This window comes from Rhinolophus ferrumequinum, chromosome 17 (genome assembly GCF_004115265.2).
Source record: "Rhinolophus ferrumequinum isolate MPI-CBG mRhiFer1 chromosome 17, mRhiFer1_v1.p, whole genome shotgun sequence".
NCBI lineage: Eukaryota > Metazoa > Chordata > Mammalia > Chiroptera > Rhinolophidae > Rhinolophus > Rhinolophus ferrumequinum.
This window is the reverse complement of record NC_046300.1, coordinates 56616673-56637775: the sequence shown is the minus strand read 5'-3', so window position 1 is coordinate 56637775 and position 21103 is coordinate 56616673. Positions and strand designations below refer to the sequence as shown.

General features: G+C 41.8%; 1 protein-coding gene across 1 annotated transcript in view; it reads left to right on the top strand.

The window, feature by feature from the left end:
- CADPS (calcium dependent secretion activator) overlaps positions 1–21103 on the top strand; it is a 461279-nt gene that overhangs the window by 381123 nt on the left and 59053 nt on the right. Inside the window, 3 exon segments of the mRNA XM_033131706.1 lie at positions 3316–3463; positions 10595–10669; positions 11555–11638. Coding sequence (XP_032987597.1) covers positions 3316–3463; positions 10595–10669; positions 11555–11638 — 307 coding nt within the window.

Genomic DNA, 21103 nt, shown 5'->3' with positions numbered 1-21103 from the left:
CCCCAAATCTAACTAGATATGAACCAGGGGGCGCAAGATGTTTTGCCTGCTTTGTCTCTGTGGGATACAGGGTTGAGGTGGAAATGTTGCATTTGAAGTTCCCAGGTAGACGCTTCTGTAAGTAAGGGAGAGAAAAGGAGGACGCCATGCATCCATTCGACAAAAATTGAGCTCCTCCTGTATGCCAGGCACAGCGCTAAGTTCTAGGCATACCGTAAAGAATGAGAGACTGCATCCCTTCCCTCATGGAGTATCTATATCTCCATGTTTGACATCATTATCATCACCCTGTCGATCCCCAGACACACATCCAAGTTCTTTTTCCAGTTCACAACTGTTCCATTATGTTTCCTGATGCAAAAAATAAAAATAGAAGACCACAAGTAGCATAGGCACTCCAGGTCTCCAGATGTTGTACAGTTTAGCTGATGGACCAGTTGTGGGAGATGGAGGATGGGTTTGGCTGGGAGCATTCTGAATTCATCATTTTGTATTTTGGAAAAAAGAAAAGAGAAGTAATAACATCCCAAGTGGAAACTGAAAGGGCAGAAGAACCACACAGGCCCAGGTAGGTAAGTGTCTCAGCAGGAATCGGGAAAGGGACCATGGCTATGGAGAGTCTGGCCAGTGTTTGACAGTACTTGGAGAGGCTTAAAGTCCCTCTGACCCACTCTTTGTGTTTTGCTCTTTTCTTCCCACTCTTCGAATCAAAGACAGGCCTATTTCTCACACCCAAGGTCAAAATGTTTCCTTAGGGTTTTGAATTGCACCATCCCCTACACAGTCTGTATCAATTTTAGGAAAAGCCGGTCTTGTCTGATGGCCAAACCATTTCACACAAACTTGCAGGGAGTTTCCCTGCAGCAAAATGTTCTTCCCTGATCTGTACTAGGTGCTGCAATGCGTTAGAATTAAGACTCACTTGCTTTTGATCTGTGCATATAATTGTACAGAAAGACATGTATGCCCTTCTCCAAGAAGCCAGTCATTTGAGTAGGGAATAAACAAATAATAGAAAGATGCTAGAAGAAAAAGGGAAGACATATAGGTGAAAGGCAGATAGTGGCTCTATTTTATCCCTTCCCACATATCTTTGTGAGTCAGGCATCTCAAAGAGGGTGAGTGCCACAGAGGCAGGGAGTGTGTCTTGTTGGTTTTGAGCTCCTCACCCTCTCCAGGTCCCAGCATCATGCTTAGCACATAGTAGCTGTTGAGTAACCTTTCATTAATAGAGTTGGTCCACATAAGTTGGTCATACGTACATATACACCTAGTGCTGGTGTTCCTTTCCACTGAGGCACCAGACATAGCACAAACACAGACAAGGGCAAACACAGGTGGAAATTTCATCCCAGACCTCCAGAGTCAGAGAGTAAAATATGAAGCAGTCCTTGGATATGTTAAGGCATCAAATCTACATTAGTGGAGCCTAGAGCCTTTGCTTTCCTCTTTGCGACAGAATAAATGGCTGTGGTTCTAGAAGGACAACATAGTAAGGACGTGATTTCGAGATGCAAATATGCAACTCCAAAAGGTCAATCAAGCACTCCTCATTTCCAAGTTTCTAAGAAATTTAACTCATTCATTTGATAGACTTTACAGAGCCTCTCGCCTTAGTCTGTATCACGTACTATGCTCCACACAAAACAAGGCATCCTAACTCGGCCCTCAAGGAGGGTCAGTTGGATTGAGTTGGATTGAGTGACCTCTCCATTCCGGGCTTTTTGGCCCCATAGAGCCCTCTCAGTCATATTAATTTTGCATTTGGCTTCCTCTTCTCACAGCCCCACACTCTAAGGGCTTGAACAGCTCTCCTGTGAAAACAAAAAGACAATTACTTCATTGTAAGGGAGTGACTTAGCATTTCCCTTTCACAAATTGGACCAGACCTGGCCTGCAAGCCTCAGAAGATCAGCACCGGGACCTGGCCAGTTCAGTCCCCATCAGGTCCCCTTTGCACAAACCCAGAAAATGATGTATTTTCAGCATAGCTTAAAGTAATCCTCATGATTAGAAAGCTACTTCAGTGCACCGTGGCTTTCGAAGCCAAGAATCATTTATCTTTAATAAGATCATATAATATATAGGAGTGTTTTAAAGTTTTGTTTGTTTGTTTGTTTTTTAGTAGTTGTCTTAAGAACTGGGCTTCCACCCTTAGAAATTATACTTGGCTTCCCTGCATGCACCCAGGATGTGTTAGCAAGCTGGCATCCTTTCCTGAGCTAACTAGCTGTGTGGTCCCCCTATGCACTGTTAGAAAACTGCTACAAATGCCTCTGAAAGTGATGCTTTCCTGGTGGCTACATGATCTCCAGAACCTGACAGTGAACAATGCTGAAAAGATGCATTGCACGAAAGGACCTTTAATAAAACCACTCACTAACCAGGTGCTTTACCTTAAAGACGCGTGACGATGTGACCCACTTCTCTGAAACCTTTTAAAATATAACTAGTCCCCTTTACGATGCTGATGTCAAGCACTAGACCTCAGACCTGTATTACCAGCTGGCCATGTCGGATTGGGTTTTTCCCATGAACGGTTCGCACATTGCTGGGATCATAATTTGACCTGAGTCAAAATTATGTCACATTAAGTTTCCACCATTACACAATTCTTGAATTGGTAAGTATATTATGGACATTTTTACATGTGGAACTAATGTATTCTTATTGCAAAATAATACATTGACATTGCAAAACAAACAAATATAGTGGAAGTCCCCCATTACTACTTCTCTTACTTTCACTCTCCTCCCCAAAGGTAGCCATCTTATTTTTTTAGTCTTTAAAGCAATATAATAAGCTTGTTAGATTTTTTTTTTAACTTCAGTCCCTTTCAAAACCAGAAAGAAAGAAAAAAAACAATAAATGTCATTTAAGATTTTTCCCCACCGTGAGATTTTGAAGATTGGAAGCTGCTTTTTTGGTTTTTGTTTTCTTAATGAAGTGATTCAAGGTAGGCAGTTGCCAATGTGAGAGAACTTACATATGCTATAATGCTGTAATTGGGTTTTTGTTAATTCATTCATTCTCCTGCAATTAGGGTTCTCCATAGCACGTAAACTATAGACAGAAATACGCCAAGCTACAGGTGTTCTGTGTGTTGCCGAGAAAGGAAGGGTTTACGTGGCTGTCTCCCTGAATAGGCCTTCCTTAGTTGGGAAAATCATTTTTAAAAGAACACATGTGAAGTCATTGTCGAATGAAACTGATTACAGCCTTCAATTTTCTTTTTCACTGACCGCTCACAAAATGTCTCCTCCACCTGCTGCCATCTGAATGCTGAATTGGTCTTTTCCTACTTTGTTTTAATAGAACCAGGATTGCATTTGAAGTTAAGCTGCAAAAAACCAGTCGATCAACAGATTTTCGAGTCCCACAGTCAATATGCACCATGTTTAATGTTATGGTTGATGCCAAAGCTCAATCAACAAAACTTTGCAGCATGGAAATGGGCCAAGAGGTAAAAAAAAAAAAAAAACAGATTCCCCCCCCCACCCGCCGCCATTGATCATGTAGAAGAAAACTTCACAAATTCCTTCCATCTACACTAGTCTGCTCGTTTCAGAAATATATTCTTAACATTGTGTGGATTAAGCCACAGATGAATGTTTGGTGTCTGTTTGTTAAGGAAACGTCTAAGGCACGGGCTGATGAGCACGCCACGCACTTGGAAATGATTTCTGGCTGGAGTCATGGTGGCCATAAAGTTCCTTTAAGTCAAATGATGTCTGATGATCTTATTTATTAGGCGGGTGTCTCCAGCAAATCTGTTTGCCAGAATGCAAGTCATTTTCACATTTGAAGTACATTTTATCACTTAGAACATCTGGACAGCAGCAGAGCTCTCATTTTTACATCAAGGTATCTCTCAGGATATATAATGTTAGATTCCCCCTGCTACTCAGTCCCCAGCAGCAGGTTCTGAATTTCCAAGAAATCGCAGACTTTAATTTTCCTGAGATTGACTTGAGTATGAATCTTCCCTGACCAAAAGTTTAGTCCTTTGCTAAGTTTCCAATTCCAAAGTGGTATTTAAAATGTAAAGAAGAAAGAAACAGCAACGTGGGCTTGATTAAAGACTATCATGATCATTTTTCTCTGATGGCCTTAAGCCAGCTAGATATTCATATACCAATTTAGAATTAATTCAGAAACATTTCTGGCAACTCTCATGTTGTTGCCAATTGGCATAAATTGCTCCCAAATCAGATCTTTCGATACCAGCCCTACATGTTCAGTATAATTTAATTTTACTAAATTATATTTGTTCCTTCTTCGTTATTTATTTTCTCTTTCAGCACCTTCCATTTTTACACGTGGGTTGTTGTATTCCCTCCCTGGCAAGACCATCTTAAACCTTCTTTCCCCTCCAAATTAGCTTCCTCTACCACAACCGATGAGCCTCCGCTCCTGACTGATTTTCTTGTTGGGGAACTTTCCCTGAGGTTTAGGTGCTAGGCACGGGGGTCAAACGCAAGGGGTTTTCTCTCCTGGATGCATTTGCTGCCTGTGAATGATCTGGACCAGTGGTTCTCAGATTTCAGTGTGCATCAGACTTATCTAGAGAGCTTCTTAAAACCCAGCTTCATGGGTCTCACCCCAAGAGTTTCCGAGAGGTCTGGGGTGTGGTCCAAGAATCTGCCATTCTGACAAGTTCCCTGGTGGTCCTGATGCTGCTGGCTGCTCTGGAGACCACACTTTGAGACCCACTGGTCTGGAGGCTCCGTATCCCAACATGAGTTAATGAGAAGCTCTCAAGCACACAGGACAGCCTCCGGAGGAAGGCTTAGGTTGGCCATCAGGCCCTGGCTGTGCTGCAGACTGGAGCTGGTCAAGTCACTCAGCCTTTTTGGACCATAGTTTCTTCATCTGTAAAATGATAGCACTATTCTAGTTTTATTCAGGCTGTGTTTAGCTACAGAATCAATCGGATTTTCAGAAGGTACCGAGGCCAGAGTGTGAAACAGATACAATTAAAGCTGCTCTGAATGAAGTGGGGGACAGGGGACCAAGGAAAGGGAGCCCAGAGCAAGGCTACCATGTTTCCCTCCACCTCTGCATTTCTACACCGCCCAGCATCTGCCCACCCACACTACTCTGGGGGACTCTGAGCAATCTTTTTGGCTTACAGAGCCTACTTTAAAAAAAACCTATTTTGAGGGATCTCTAAGAGTGTTGGGTGATTTTCAGAATCCTATCTATCCCTCCTGAATTTTTCTCCCCTTGGAGCTTATTTTTTGTTTTAATTGAGATATAATTCACATACCGTAATACTCACTCTTTTAAAGAATATAATTCAGTAGTTTTTCGTATATTCACAAAATTGTACAACCATCATCACCATCAATTGTAGGTCATTTGTTATCACCCTAAAAGGAAACCTCGATCCATTAGTAGTAATTCTCCAACCCACCCTCCCCAGCCCCAGGTAGCTACTACTCTGCTTTCTATTTCTAAGGACTTCCCTATTTGAGCATTTCATATACATGGAATATACTATGTAATATGTGGCCTTATGTGACTTGTTTCTTTCACGCCCGTAATGTGTTCAAGGTTCTTCCATGTTGTTGCATGTATTCGTTCTTCATTCCTTTTTATAGCTAAATAATATTCTATTACGTGTATATGCCACATTTTGTCCCTTCATCAGTTAATGGACATTTGAGTGGTTTCCACTTTTTAGCTACTATGAATAATGCTGCCGTGAACTTTCATGTACAAGTTTTCATGTGGACCTATGCTTTCAACTCTCTTGGATGTCAATTCACCTAGAGTGAAATTGCTGGGTCGTACTGTCACTCTATAAATAACTTTTGGAGGAACTCCCAAACTGTTTTTTGAAGTGGCTGCAGTATTTTATATTCCCATTATCAATGTCTGAGAAATCCTATTTCTACACATCTTAGCCAATTCTTATTATCTGTCTTTTTAAAATTATAGTCATCCTAGTGGGATCTCACTGTGGTTTTGATTTGCAGCGATGTTGGCCATCTTTTCATGTGCTTCGTGACCATTTGTATATATTCTTTGAAAAATTGTCTCTTCAAATTCTTGGCTCACTTTTAAAATTGGGTTGTCCTTTTATTATTTAGTATAAGATTCTTTATATATTCTGGACAATAGGCCATTGTTATGTATATGGCTTGCAACTATTTCCTCACTTGCACAGGTTGTCTTTTTCACTTTTTTGGTAGTAACTCTTTAAAGCACAAAAGTTTACTTACGTTTTATGAAGTCCAATTTATCTATTATCCCTTGGAGCTTCTTGAGTGGTCCATTTTAACTGAATTTCACAAGGATAAGACCATTCCAGGGTAGAGAAGAGTCGGTATACTAAAACTGACCTCCTTTTCCCATCAACAGCTTTTAATGTCCCTCTTTAGATTGACTCAAATATTTAAAGAACTCCGATATACCTGGTCAGACAGATAAATAATTTTTCCAAACAAACCAAGTCACTCTGATCTTCACTTTTGTCTTTGTGAATTGGGGTTTGGGGAGAGTAGTATGTATTGCGTGGCGGGGGGAATGGGGTTGTTTCATAGACTCCAACTGAAAATCTGATGAAATTTATGGAGCCATTTCCCAGGAAAAAATACTTTCACACAATTTTACTATACAATTTCAGGGGACCTGTGAACTTTATTAGGCCAAACTAAAGACCCATTTGGAGATATATGATGAAAAATAACTAGTTCTCTGAGGGACCTTGCTCTGGAATTTCAATGGGAAGTCTCATGCAAATATTCTCTTATTAACTCTTCTCACGTTGTAGAATTCACCTTCAAAGTAAAACTGAATCACTAAAATGGTGACTAAGGATGACTAGAAATATCCTAAAATTGAATGAATAGGTAGAAGTCTAATATTTATTCTGTAGTTTTTCCTTCGTGAGTATTTGATATTAAGCTCATATTATAGATCTAGTTACTGTGGTAATACCTGCTTCCACCTCAATTCCAACACCCTCAAGGTATTTTAGACTAGATACTGGCCAGGTGATACAATAATCTCCAATTTTAAGACCACTTCCTGAATTTCATCACTGGGGTAAAGTATCATCTAAAGGCAGCTGTTGAAACATTTGTTAACCATACTTTTCCATCTTAAATATTTATTTTTTCATTAAAATTTGTGAAGCACCAATAGAGAGGAAATTGTGTATTAAATAGTTTCTCACTTGGTCTAGTGTGTTTTCATCTCATTTCCAAGGTCAGATGGTCTTAACAGAAAGACAACATACACACAATCTGTTCCATGACAAGGCAAAATGTGCAGCACAGGAAGTCAAGTGGAATGATTTTCACAAAGTGATTGTGAATTTGCAGCAACTTAGCTCTTCAGAAGCAAAAGTAAACTCTTCAGACTTCCCATGCCCTTCACAAGGATTGGTTCCCTTGCTATCATCATGACCTAGTGCCCCAAAATATAATTTAGGAGTATTATTATTATTATTATTAATTATTCCAATCCAAGAAGGCGAGCAGAAGGGATGGATGAAAATGCAAAAATAGGAAAGATCCCTCTTTGTACTTATATTGGGATGCAGGAATAATTGAATAGTTTATCCCATTGCAAGAAATTTTGTGACAAGATAATCTTGTTGGGGGATGGTAATTAAAAGATGCCCGAGTGGTATATACACCCCTTCATGGAGCTCCACATCTGCATAGAACCATTTATCTCCCAAGAAAGAGCAAAGTACTCACTATTGCTCAAGAAAAGTAAGTTACTGGAGTCTCAGAAGAATCTACTAAAATGAATCCATATATTTTGTAATTACTTGTATAGGAATCGGGGTTGCTTTGATACGTACCCCTTTACTACATGACAAGCAGAATAGATATTACCCTGCCCTACTATCTCTCCTAAAGTAAGTTTTATTTCATTGAAATTATAATTTACATACAATAAAGTACAGATTTTAGAGAAATGTATACACACATGTAACCACCATGTTACTTATTCGTTATAGTAGTGGTGATTCTGCCGTATAGCATTTCTAAGTTTCTAAACCATGTTTCCATGCATTGTGTCATTACTTTGTTAGGTGAATATGATTTCTATGTTCACAACAGGGATCATTCTAGCCCCATTGAAGAGATGAGGCAATAGACCAACAGAGATTGACATGCTCAAGTTTCCTCTGGAAGTAAGACGCAGAATAATCATATCAAAACATTTTTTTTTTTTACCAACAGAATAAAAGAAATGTGGAGATCAAAATATTCACAGAGTGAAGGGAAGAGACAGTGAGAGTATCTGGAGAGAAGTCAGGGTCAAGTCTGTCAGGGAAAAATTGAAAGTGAGAAGAGGTTCCCATAAACCACCATCTCTCCATACACTTTGGTTTGGGTTCCTTAGAAGATAGAAAGGTATGAGGTTCCCCCACTTCTGAAGAGAAGGCTTGTTTGTCTTTTGAGAAAGAATGACATTCTTAACTCCTCAGACCAAATCGTGTCCAAACCTTTCTTACCTGATGCACACAGAACACTTGCTCTTGGCTTGTTGGACCGTTTCAGCCAATGTTTTCAAGAGAATGTTTCTGTTGTCACTGATGGTCTTTGCTTGGTTAGAAGCCCCTCGCTTAATAGGTAATATTGTATTATTTTGCCTACAGCTAGTTTTTCTGAGTTAGTTAAATCTCATAATTAATTTAATACATGTGAATCATTTATAGCAATCTAAAGAAAATCTAGCAGAGGGAGACAGTCACATGAGGAAGGAAAGTAAGCATGTGACTCTGGATCTTATCTCAAGACCTAAAAATGAATTTGGAGCCCTGTCAATATTCCTGAATTCTTTTGCGCTGACATCTTTTTTTGTGTTTCTAGCGCAGAATTCTGCAGATAGTTTTTGCAGTTAGCTTCAGGTTTATGCCACTGACGAGTAAATCCTTTTGTGAACTTGGCAATAGAGCCAACATGGGCTCTGTTTATCAGAACTATACAACATGGGCCGTTTGCTTTCTTGTTTTTTCCCTAATCAACTAAAAGGCAACTAAACTGAGATGACAGAACATTAAAACCATCTCTCCCTACCCTTCTCTTCTATTTTAGGGACTTGCACAAATAATATTGGAATTGCAATTATAAGTTGACAGAACGTGTTCATATCAAGACCTTCACTTGATCTTCAAAGTAGGTCTTTGAGTCCGAGAGCAGGATTGCCAAGAAAAGACTTGGCCCTGGTTTTTGAACAATAATAATAATAGTAATATTAATGATAACAACAATAGACCTGCTAAATATCTTTACACTGTGTTTGTGTCATTCCCTTTCCAAAATCAATACTTTTTACTGGCTTCCCCTCTTCCCACACTTGTCCTGGGTGGTAGTATTATCTGTATTTTTATAGACAGATGAAGAAACCAAACTATATTTTCTTAGGCAACGTAACTCACCAACTTTGTGCTAGGACTTCATCTAGGTCTTCCAATTGAAAACAAAATTCCCCTATGACTTTAAATGAATTAATCTAATTCATTTCCTCACTTTCAGTAACTCTGATTGCTGGTTATCAGAATATCAAACCATATTACTATGGCTTATTATTTCTGTGTGTTTTCATAGCTTTCTGAGTGGTTTGCTTAATTTTTATTTTCTCGTGTATCCTTTCATCCTAATTTTATTTGCACTGTTCCTTTTTTTTTTTCCTATTTCTAATTAATCATCCTTCTGAAAGTTTGCTAAAGAGTGGGTAAGTGAATTCTCCTTTCCAAATAGCAATGTTTTGCATTGTTATTTTTTATTAAGGAAACATGGAATCATTCAAATGGATACTAAAATGATCTAATAAATGTCAAGGAGCTGGCACACAATATTTTCTGTTGAAATCCCTTTTTCTTTTTTCCTGGCATTCACAGCAGATTTTTGTTTATGTGGGGGTTTGTTTTCGCATTACTATTTAAATTAATAACTGGCAGCAGCAATTAGAGAAACTGAAAAACTTAGCAACAGTCTCAGTCGAGGCTCTAAACCAGGGTCTGCTTATCAATGAATGGAGAAAATGAACGGCAGCCACAAGGATTCAGAAAGAGACACTTGGCCACAGCACGGAGTCAATATCTTGAGATAGAACTGGGAGGCTCTAAGGCATTACCCCCCAAATATCCGAAGGTCTTAGAACAGTTTTTTGCAAAACCACTCAGAGTGTATTGGTCAAATTCCATTTGGAAGGATTCTACTCTCTAAGCTACATCTCCCGCCAGTTTTCCTAAGGTAATTTTTCATCCCCATACCATATATTAAATGATTGTGGTGTTTTGCTTTGTAAAGCCCAGGTCAGCACACTTCTAGGCCGTTAAGCCACCCATGCAAGCTATTTGTAAATGTGTGTCTGTCTCTACATATATCAAAGCCATCAGAAGGCTTGGGTGAGGAACAATATGCCTGGTAGTATTTTTAAGAGCTTTGGATCTCTCTTCATTAAAGACCTGGAGTAAGAATCTTATAGCTGCTCTGAAACTGTGGAAATAAACTGGATGTGCAGTCCAGGCTTTAGTTATAAATTATGTTGTCTAAAAATTACTGATGGATGCAATGCCATCACCTCTCAAACATGCTAATATTTGTCTTTCTGTGTTCTTTAGCATCAATACCATTCAAAAATAGACGAACTAATTGAAGAAACTGTTAAAGAAATGATAACACTCTTGGTTGCAAAGGTAACCTTCAACTTTAGGTGAAATGTTTCATTGTGAACATTGCTTTGTTATGTCTGCATTTCCATTAAAATGTAACACGTTAAAAAGTTAAGCTGGATACTCACATTTCTCAGGAAACAAGATTGTACGTCACCCAGCCTCAGCTCCGAATGACTTTTCTGATGATTGTGAGCCTGTGAAGATGAATTGATGAAGTGGCATATGTTACCTTAATAAGAATTGGTCCCCCAACATTGCATTAGGTTATGCAGAAAATGTTTGTTTTGTTTTTCAGCACTGACAAAGTTCAATTTTTAAATACAGAAAGTTAAACGGTAATAAGGAATTCTGCCATCGTGAAAACCCCCTTTTCTCTAGTTTCACATGCAGTGAGAGTCATAATAAAACATAAAAGTCAGATAAAGCTATTTCAGTCACCCTCATGAATTATAGAATTTTAACTAAGTAATGTTGAATGGGAAGACATTTATATTTGCCAGTGCTAAACTTCTGTTTTCCCCAAATTACTGATAAAATACAAATAAAAATAGATTGGATTAAATGTAGTGCTAATATGTAACGTAAAAACGGCTTTGCGCAGTTTTGGATTTTGAAAAGTGCATTTAATATTATCGCATGCTATATGCAACTCAATAATATTTTGTCACTTTGCACTTCTGTAACACTCTCTATTTGCAATCACATAATAATGAAGAGAAAGCCGGATAAGTCAAATATTTCTATGTAAAGGCAGTCTATTCCTTTCCCCAAAGGCTGAAATCAAAGAGTGCAAAGTGAGCAAGGAGCTCCATACTAGTCTCTATGTGGTCAGGAAATGTTGCTTTTTATTGTGAACAACTCTAGTCTGAAATAATAATTCTTTTTTCTTTTGTGCTATTTTACTAGTTTGTTACTATCTTGGAAGGAGTCCTGGCAAAATTATCCAGATATGACGAAGGGACTTTGTTTTCTTCTTTTTTGTCCTTTACCGTAAGTAAAGAGCTTTACATTGTTATTTTTGTGAAGGAAATATGGAATCATTTAAATGGATACGAAAATGACGTGATAAATGTCAAGGAGCTGGCATAGGAGAGGGGTGCTGTTCTGTCATTTTGGTTTTGATTTGTGTATGTATGCTAACTGCAGTCAACTACCAGTGTATAGTGGTAACGCTAGGAAAATAAGCAGGACATTTCATAAGAGCAGGCAACATAAAACCATTTCTATTTCATTTCATATGCAATATGTGGCTCTATATTGGTATGTATACACAAGCATGTATGTCTCTCTATGTTTGTATCCAAAGAGAGTTACCGACTTGAGCCCACCTTAGCGATCCTGGGCAAATCACTTCATGTTTCTGAGCTACCATTTCTTCATCTGTAAATGATGAAAATTCATTTTGGAGGTTGCAAATGGAGACCTACAGGTCAGGTAGAGGTTGAAAATATGTTTTATTTGGTCCTTGCTGTGTCGGGTACACTTTTCTTAGCTGAATTAGTTGTCCACCTTTAAAAATCTGGAGAATTCACAGAGAAGTCCGGAATCCAGGGCTTTCTTTATAAAGTGGATGGTAGGCAGCCTGCATATGTTCATTGAAAGAGTCCGCGGGGCTCAGTCAGGGTGGTCTCCACAGGCCAAACATGTGTTAGCCAGTTTCTTGTGGCCCCTTCCCGGCTGTTTCGCTCAGTCACAGACCTACCTGGGCTTGGGGACACTTGAGTTCTGGTACAGGTGATCGAGTCTGTACAGAGGCCCAGAGCCTCTGATTCTGTATGAGAATTGGGCAAGGCCATAGATGTGAGTTAGGTAGTGGGCAGAAGGCCAGCGTAAAGCTCTGTGGGTAAAGGATCAATGGAGATGGTCGCGGGACATGGACCGCTTCAGGGGCCCGGTTCTCCCACCCTGCCTGTGCTAGGCAGGTGCTCCGGCGGCATGCTTTCTTGCCGTTTCTGATGGCAAGGTTCTTGCTGGCTCTGAGACCAGCTGTTTTCCTCTGACAATGCCATCGGAAGGGCAATCAATTTAGGACAATTGACTCAGTGTGTGAAGAATTTCTAGAAGGGCATTGAATGCCAAGACAAGGCCCAGCACAGGGAAGGGCACAGTACATCATCATCTTTGGAATCCAACAAAATCGGGTTCAGGTCTCATTGCCCGTATTAACCAGCTGCAAGATCTTGAGTAGGCGTCTCATCCTCTCTGAGTTTTGTGTTAGTTTTGGTTTTGATTTTAGGGAGGTGTGCTGTTATGTCATTTTGCTGTGTGTGTGTGTGTGTGTGTGTGTGTGTGTGTGTGTGTGTGTGTGTGTATTGCAGTCAACCACCAATGCGGTATGGGAATGGAGAATAAATAATGTCTTTCTTATTGAGCTGTTGTGGGAATAATATTGTAAGTAGAAGAGCTTAGTGTAGTCCTAGCACATAATAGGCCTCAATAAATGGCAGCTATTATTAATGAAAAATACCTAATGTGATTATTATACACTGCAGACATACATGCACACAAGTTCTTTCCAAACGTGCCCAACTTTGGTCTTTCCCTAACCCATACATTAGATTTCCCAGGAATTGAGGGAAATGTGGACAGAAAATATTTAAAACAATTCTAGGTAGCATCCACGTATCGTCATGCCCAGCTTGTTTTGATATGTAGTGTGAAGATTGAACTCAATCTCACAAAGTGTGATGACCTCAATCCCTGGAATTTATTGGGGAAGGTGGGATGGGAATAGGATGGTGACGACAGGAATTCTGTCTGATTTCACTCTGTAGGACCACTCATGTGTCATAGCTGAAAGGAAACGTAGTCAAGCCAACCTATCCTTTGACAAACAAAAAAAACCAAGGCCCAAAGAGGGGGAGCAATTTGTCTAAGGTCATACAGCAATGGGCAGAGTGGGGATAGCAACCCAGGTTTTCTGCCAGCTTCCCTCCACCACTGAACTGCTTCCTGAAGAGAGTGGGATTTAGCTGGCACTTGCCTGGTACTAGGAGGCAGATGGGCAAATGAGTGGGGAAGATTCATAAAGAAGGATTCAGGGCACATGAGTGGGAAATATTAGATAATCTTTCATTCCTCAGTGAAGTCATGGAAATGATGGAAAGAGGCAGAATTAAATGCAATGTTTCTGGAAAACGGTCCCCTGACACCCACAAAAGATATCACTTTCTTTGAGTCTTCATTTTGAGCAATGATTTTTATTTACTGCACTGGACTGAAACCAGTGAAAACCACCAAAGCTCCTCTGCAATGTACTGAGCAGAATTCAATCTACCAAGGGCCCCACCTAATTACTGACTTACCAAGAGGACTCGTGAAAGGTGGTCTAGTGGCAGCAATCTCAAGGACATGGTATCAGGAAGATTCTCACAGGAACATTTGAAACAAAGAAGACCTAGCATAGCCTATGCAAGAGTTTTCAAGCTGAAATTCTCATGCTCTCATCTCCCTTTTCTGAGACATTTTGCAGCCACACAGCATGCCTAGTGAAATCCCCGCCACTGCAGAACGCTTCAGTGCCTGTTGCTGGGCCTGTAACTTCCCTTCCTTAGTGACACTTCTCCCACACACTTGGCCACCCCCAGGCCAGAAGCACCCACTTATCATTTGCAGCCTGTGTTCTCATCTCCTGCTGGTATTCGGTGTTGAAGACCGTGAGCTGTGCTTAGAGGTGGCAGGAATATCTCCACACGTGGATTCTGAGCTCCTGCCCAAATTTCAAAGGGCTTCTGAAAACTTCCTGCAGCCCAGCTGTGTTCATTCCCGTGGAGTGGAGTGGAGGTGAGGGATTGAGCAGGGGCAGCAGGTATTGTGGGAAAAGCCTTGAAATCAATGATGAGAGACCCAGATGTGAGTCCTAGGACCCTGGACAAAGGCATAGAGAGAGTGCTGACATCCTGGCAGGATTTCCGTAATTCCGCTCCCATTTCTGATTCAATGCTTCCAGTATTACTGTGCACTTACCACGTCCCCACCTCAGCAGGGCTGCCAAGGATGAGCCATGTGCTCTGCCCCCCAGAAAGCTGACAAGTATCGACAAATATGCCACCCTTTCCCCCTCTTTCTCCCGCTGAGCGCCTCCTTTCCTGGGTGGGCTTGATTTCATGGTCCAAGCCAGACATTTTGGAAAACGTCTGCAGTGGCACCGAGCAGGCAGGAATATTTATTTCTCGTCTCCATCTGCATTGCTTCCTCTCTTGGAGAGGAGCTGGGGGGAGGAGGGAGGATGAGACGTGGCTTCTTCGTGCCAGCCCGAGAGGCGCCCAAGCGCACCCCTCCTCTCCTCCCTCCCCAGTCTCAGCAGCAGTAGCAGCCTGGGATTTATGGAGGCAGGCGCCTTTGGAACTTTGGAAAGATCAGCCCAGTTGGAAGTCGCAATTAGCAACTATCCGCCCATTTCCCCTGCCTGCAAGATGTGCTTTTGTGTGGGTTGCCTGCTTACCAGAGCCCCTATTTGTAGGTAGCTTCGTGCTGTTCTTTTAGGAGGCCAAGAAGGGGCACAAGCAGGTGTCCAGGTCCCTCTCACAGCAGGTTAAAAACCCTTTCCTTGGTTCTATCCAGGTGTTAACAGCTATGCTGGTTCTGGAATTCATTCTTTCATTCATTCATTCATTCACCCATTAACATATATTTACTGAGCATCTATGTGTCATGTGTTGTGCTAGGTACTAGGGACACGTGTCCTGTGTCCTTTTGGGACTTACAGTTAGGAAAGGAGACAGACAATAAAAATGGAAAGAAAATTATAGGGTAGGGGAAGTTCTGTACAGGCCACAAACTGGAGAGATAAAGAGAGAGAGAGAGAGAGAGAGAGAGAGACAGAGAGAGAGAGAACGGGATGGCATTACTTCAGCTAGGATGGTTTCTCTGAGGAGACATGTGAGCTGAAACTTAACGGGGTCAACCATGGGTAAAGAGGAGGGGAGAATCTTCTGGACAGAACAACTACCACGGCCATGAGGCAGAAAAGCAGGAGGAATTTTTGCTGGATGTTTTCGAGATAATGTGAACAGGATTTAGGGATTGAGTAGATGGAGGTGGACACTCGATTGGAGGGGGCAAAGGTGGAAGGCTCAAGAACGAGTGATGTCCTGAGGAGCTAAGCTGAGCTAAATGAGTCCTGAGAGTCAGAGGGGTACAGCAAGACAGACGGCCGGGAGTGAGGAGACCTGGGATTGGACCCCTGCTCTGCCCTCACCAAGGAGCTATGACCTGGAACACAAGACCACACCTTGGCTTTTAATTCCCTTCAGTGTACTACGACGCCAGTTACATGAATTCCGAAGTCTAAAATAGCTCCGCGAGCTACAGCTCCTATTCGTTAAGCACTTGCTAAGTGCCTGGCACAGGGATAAGTAGGTGCTTTAAATAGATTGTTCTCGGTAAATCCTCTAAACAATGCCATTCCAAGAACGCTCTTCTGCAGATGATGACACTGAGGCTCACAGAGGTGAAGCGCTTCAGCTCCTCCAGTGTCCACCCTCCCTCCAAACTCTGGAGTCTCCAAGGAGGAGTGAAGATGGAGGAGGAGGCCACCACCCCGGTGCCAGAACACTTGCATCAGATCCTCTCTAGCCCCCTAGAATTCACCCAGGACCCCCCAGCAACCAAATCCATTTGAGATAGTCACAGTATAACTTGGAAGCTCCTCGGGACAGGGACGATAAAGTCCATTTTAGGGTTGTGAGGGGCCCAAACCCTATTGTGTTGTCCAATCTCCTAGGTCTCAATTTACTCTGTTCACTCTGCTTTTGTTTTGCCAGCAAAAGGAAATTGTTTTGCCACTTACACATGAAACAAAGTAGCCATGCTTCTTCTTACTAGAATCCACAGCCAGGGCTGGGGTTAGCATAGATCAACCAGCAGCTGAGGCTGCTTTTGTGCAGAGCTCTCGATGTCATGCTCCCTTGGTTGAAAGGCAGAACTGGATCGAGGAAATTCACTTCTGTCCACAGAACATTTTGATTGGGAAGCGGTTCAGATGTTAGAGTGGGGTGAGTGTTCACAGTAGTTTGTTGCTGTCATCTCTGATGGCATTCCATTTTTGCTTTGGCTTCAGGGAATGCCCTGCAGCACGGGAGAGATGGCTTTTCATAGAGGGGGCTGGTGATGACGGTGCAGACAGAGAGGTGTTGGGCCATCCTCAGAGGGTAACATCATCATGTGACCAGGTGCTGAATTCACACGATTCAAGTCAGTTGGTTTGTACATTTCCGAGTGGAGGTGCCAACCGGGGTAGTAGGAGCTGACGTTTATTGGCCACATACTATGTGACAGGCACTGTGCTAACTGACTACATGCACTTTCTCATCTGAGCCTCACAGTCACCCTATGCAATAGGTACGTTATTATCCTCATTTTACAGATAAGGAAGTTGAGTAAGTTTGCAAAGTCACACAGCTACTAAGACTCCACCTTAGATTTACTCCTTTGTTATTGCCAGAATTTTATTCCCATAGAGGCACAGAAACCCATAAATGAAGTCAATTAATGACTTCCAGGAACCATCTACTAACTGATATTATTCCTAAGGGAAAGAGTCATCATTTTTTAGCAATTAACAGCAAAACTGTTTTATAATTTACTTACCAGTCAATCCGTTTTGCAATAACACCCAAGGAATAGACATTCAAAATCCCCCACTTCCTTAGTGCTCTCCAAATAATCTTCAGTTTCATATTTGTCCTTCATTCAACATGAGTTTTATTGAGCACCTGTTATGTGCTAGGCACTGGGGGCTGAGCAATGAATAAGAGGAACGATATCACTTAGTGTGTATTCCTATGAGGGAAATATATGCTCACCAAGTAATTCACAAGTGTGGCAGTTATTCAGAGAAAGAAGTAGCTGATGCAATGGGACCCTAGGCCACAGAGACCCAGCCTTATCTGGGAGGCCATGAAGGAAATGACGTTTGAGCCGAGGCCTAACGGATAAGTAAAACTTCACCTAGCAAAGGAGAGAACAAAGAGTGTCCCAAGGTCCAAGGACAGAGAGAAGAGAGGGAAGGTCAAGTCCATTTTGAGAACTGGAAGTTCATGGTGACTCAGGGAAAGATCAGAGCAAAAGAAGGAAAATGACAGGGATGGGTTAAAAAGCTAGTTGGGAGCCTGGTCGTGAAGTAGCTTCCTCATGGTTATGGAATTTAGGAAGTTTACACAGGGACATTATCAAAATGGATTCAGCTGGAGAAGTTAAAAGAAGTCGCAGAGAGACCAGCTACCTGTTATAAGACAGGGTTGGGCTTGTGGTCTTCTGATTTTGAAGCCTTGAGCCACCCATTGCAAGGCAAGGTTTCTTTTGTCTTACGTATTTTGTTCACGAGGACCAACAAAAACACTGTGCCCTGAAACATTCAGATCTAGAAAGCACTGATCTGCCATATCTCCTGCCAACTTCTTTCATCAGCCGCTCCCCAATGTTTCAGAACTTGACATTCACCTTTGGGGCCTGTAACAGATAATTTTATCACCTAGTAGGACATCCTCCTCATTTCCAGCTCATGCCTTGAAAACACACTTGACAATTAGCATTCCTGCTGTCCAAAGCAGCCCTTCAGAAGCTTTTCAGAAGAAATAAATAAGCATCCAAAGTTAACCATTTCCCTTAATAGTCTTTGGTAGACAGATGGTCATCAGTCAAAGTAAACATAAGACAGTCACGGTTTTTCTTCAGACTGTGAGGTGCTGAACAACCAAGTCACAGAAATGTGAACTATGAAAGAAATGCCTAATGAACAGGTACGTGACTTCAAACAGGAAATAATTGTTCTGCAATTACAAGTTAAGAGATTCTGACCTGACCTCTGAACCAACCGCATGCAATGGGAAGCTTACCGCCAGAAAGTTAGAGGGAGAGATGTGATTGTGAAGCCCAGACTAACAGAAATGTGAGCAAATAATTGGCCATTCCTGAGCCTCCGTTTCTTCATCTGCAGAGAGGTAATGCTGATCCGTACTTCAGAGAGCTGATGGGACAACTAGAAACAAAGTGAGCGGTGGGCTTTGCATGGTATCTGACATGTGGTAGAGGCTCCATACATAGTCATTCTTAGCCTTACCTTCAACTTCAACTTGTAAGAAGGTACAAATGGCCCTGGGGTTTTTAACTAACAATTTTCTCACCTGTTCAGTTCTTAGCATAGCAATCATTTCTCCTAAACAACCCAAACTATTATCTGTGTTAGGAACCAAAACTCTCTTATAACTTCTACCTCGGCACATTCTTACATTCAAAACTTTGATTCATCAAAGATATTTTCTATTAAGTTTAGTGTGTTTCTAGCAGTTAGTGTTTTCATTCTTCAAGGACTTTTCATTCATACGTCGTATCTAGAATACCTCTTTATTAATCAAAATATTTGCTCAACCAGAATTGAATATCCCATTCTCAAAGCATATTTTGGGTTGAAGCAGATTTATTTCAATATACTTGTTTGTCTAGTTCTGCTCCTTACTAGAGTATAATCTTGGACAGATTAATTAAGCCCTGACCTCAATTTACTGACCTATAAAATGGGAATTATAAGAAGACCTAAATTATGTGCTATTGTTAGGATTAAATGTGAAAATGTTATATACCTGGAATGGGGTAAGTATTCAATACTTGTTAGACATTGGTATTATTGTGGTTATTACAGTGGTTATGTCACCGAGTACTGAGTATTAGAATCAGTTACTCAATCAGCCACCACATTTTAAATGACCGCTGTATGTACATTATTGAGCTAGAGTTGTAGATATGGAAAGATTGAAAAAAAAAAAAAAAAAAAGACCCTATCTTTGTTTTCTGGAAATTGCTGTCTAGAGTGCATACAGCAGGAAGAACTTTTGAGATGTTCTTCCAGTGTTTCCAGCGTGGTGCTGGAGTCTGCTCAGTCCCTGCCTGCTGTTAAGAGCCAATTATTTGCATTTCTTCCCATCTCCGCATTTAGTGATGTCACATTGGTAGCTTGAACCTGACCATGGTCGAAGTATTTGCACCACCGAAGTTGGCAAATACTACCAACCAGGGCAGTGGTTTCTTCTTCCTCCTCCTCTTGCTCTTTCTCCTCCTTCTCCTCCTCGTTAGGCATGGCAGGAGAAATGAGTCACAGGAGACCGAGATTGGTCTATTAGAATGTATTTGGCATGTTTGAGCTGCCTGAGGTCAGGCTAGAGCAGAGGGACAAGATCATAACCTCTCTGAGCAAAGAGGGGTATGGAGTTTTATAGGAGGGGGTGAACAAGGCTGTTCCCCCTTCAACGCTTCAGGGGGTTTTTGTTGACAAAGGGTTTCAGGGCATAACCGAGCTCTCCAGCTCCACACCCTGGCCCCAGGTCACTGTCTGGACCACCCAGGCCTGTCCTGGGCCCTAGGAGATAAAGCAAGACAGGATCAAAACAAGATGGCTTTTGAGATAGGGTTTCTACTCCTGGCCTAAAATGGCTTAACACTCCTCCTCTCCTCTTCCTCCTCCTCTCCTCCTCCTCCTCCTCCTCCTCTTCCTCTCCTCCTCCTCCCCTCTCCTTCTCTCCTCTCCCTCCTCCTCCTCCTCCTCCTCCTCTTCCTCCTCCTCCTCCTCCTCCTCCTCCCTCTCCTCCTCCTCCTCCCTCCCCCTCCTCCTCCTCTTCCTCCTCCTCTTCCTCTTCCTCCTCCTCCCTCTCCTCCTCCTCTTCCTCCTCCTCTTCCTCCTCCTCCTCCTCTCCCTCCTCTTCGTCCTCCTCCTCCTCCCCCTCCTCCTCCTCTTCCTCTCCTCTTCTCTCCTCCTCCTCCCTCTCCTCCTCTCTTCCTCCTCCTCTTCCTCCTCCTCCTCCTCCTCCTCCTCCTCCTCTTCCTCCTCCTCCTCCCTCTCCTCCTCCTCCCTCTCCTCCCTCTCCTCCTCCTCCTCCCTCTCCTCCCTCTCCTCCTCCTCCTCCTCCTCCTCCTCCTCTTCCTCCTCCTCCTCCTCCTCCTCCTCTTCCTCCTCCTCCTCCTCCTCCTTCTCCTCCCCCTTTTCCTTCTCCTTCTCCACAGCCCTTTTATTAGTATATCACTAAGTGTTTTCCAAACCTAGGATATGTACCACATGGTACCTAAGAAGATATCAGATGCTACAACGACTCAGCCCTAAACAACACCAATCACATTGTGGGAAGGTTATTCCCTTTTGATTGTTTTCATTCTTATCCTTATATCAAGCAGAAAGTTTCCATTGAGTACTTTATCTCTCACACTTCTCTATAATTTCAAATCTTCATGTGAAAGAGAGAGAGAGAAAGAAAGAACGAGTGAGCAGGCCTCAGGCTCAGCACCTCAGCAGGTGACCATGTCTACCTAGAATGTAATTATTTTGTTTATATTGCATTTATTTTTACCTTGTCTTATATTTTTAAGATGTTTATTAAGATATAGATAACATAAAATACTATATTAGTTTCAGGTGTACATCATAGTTATTCAGCACTACCCACCTGACACCATATAGCGCTATTA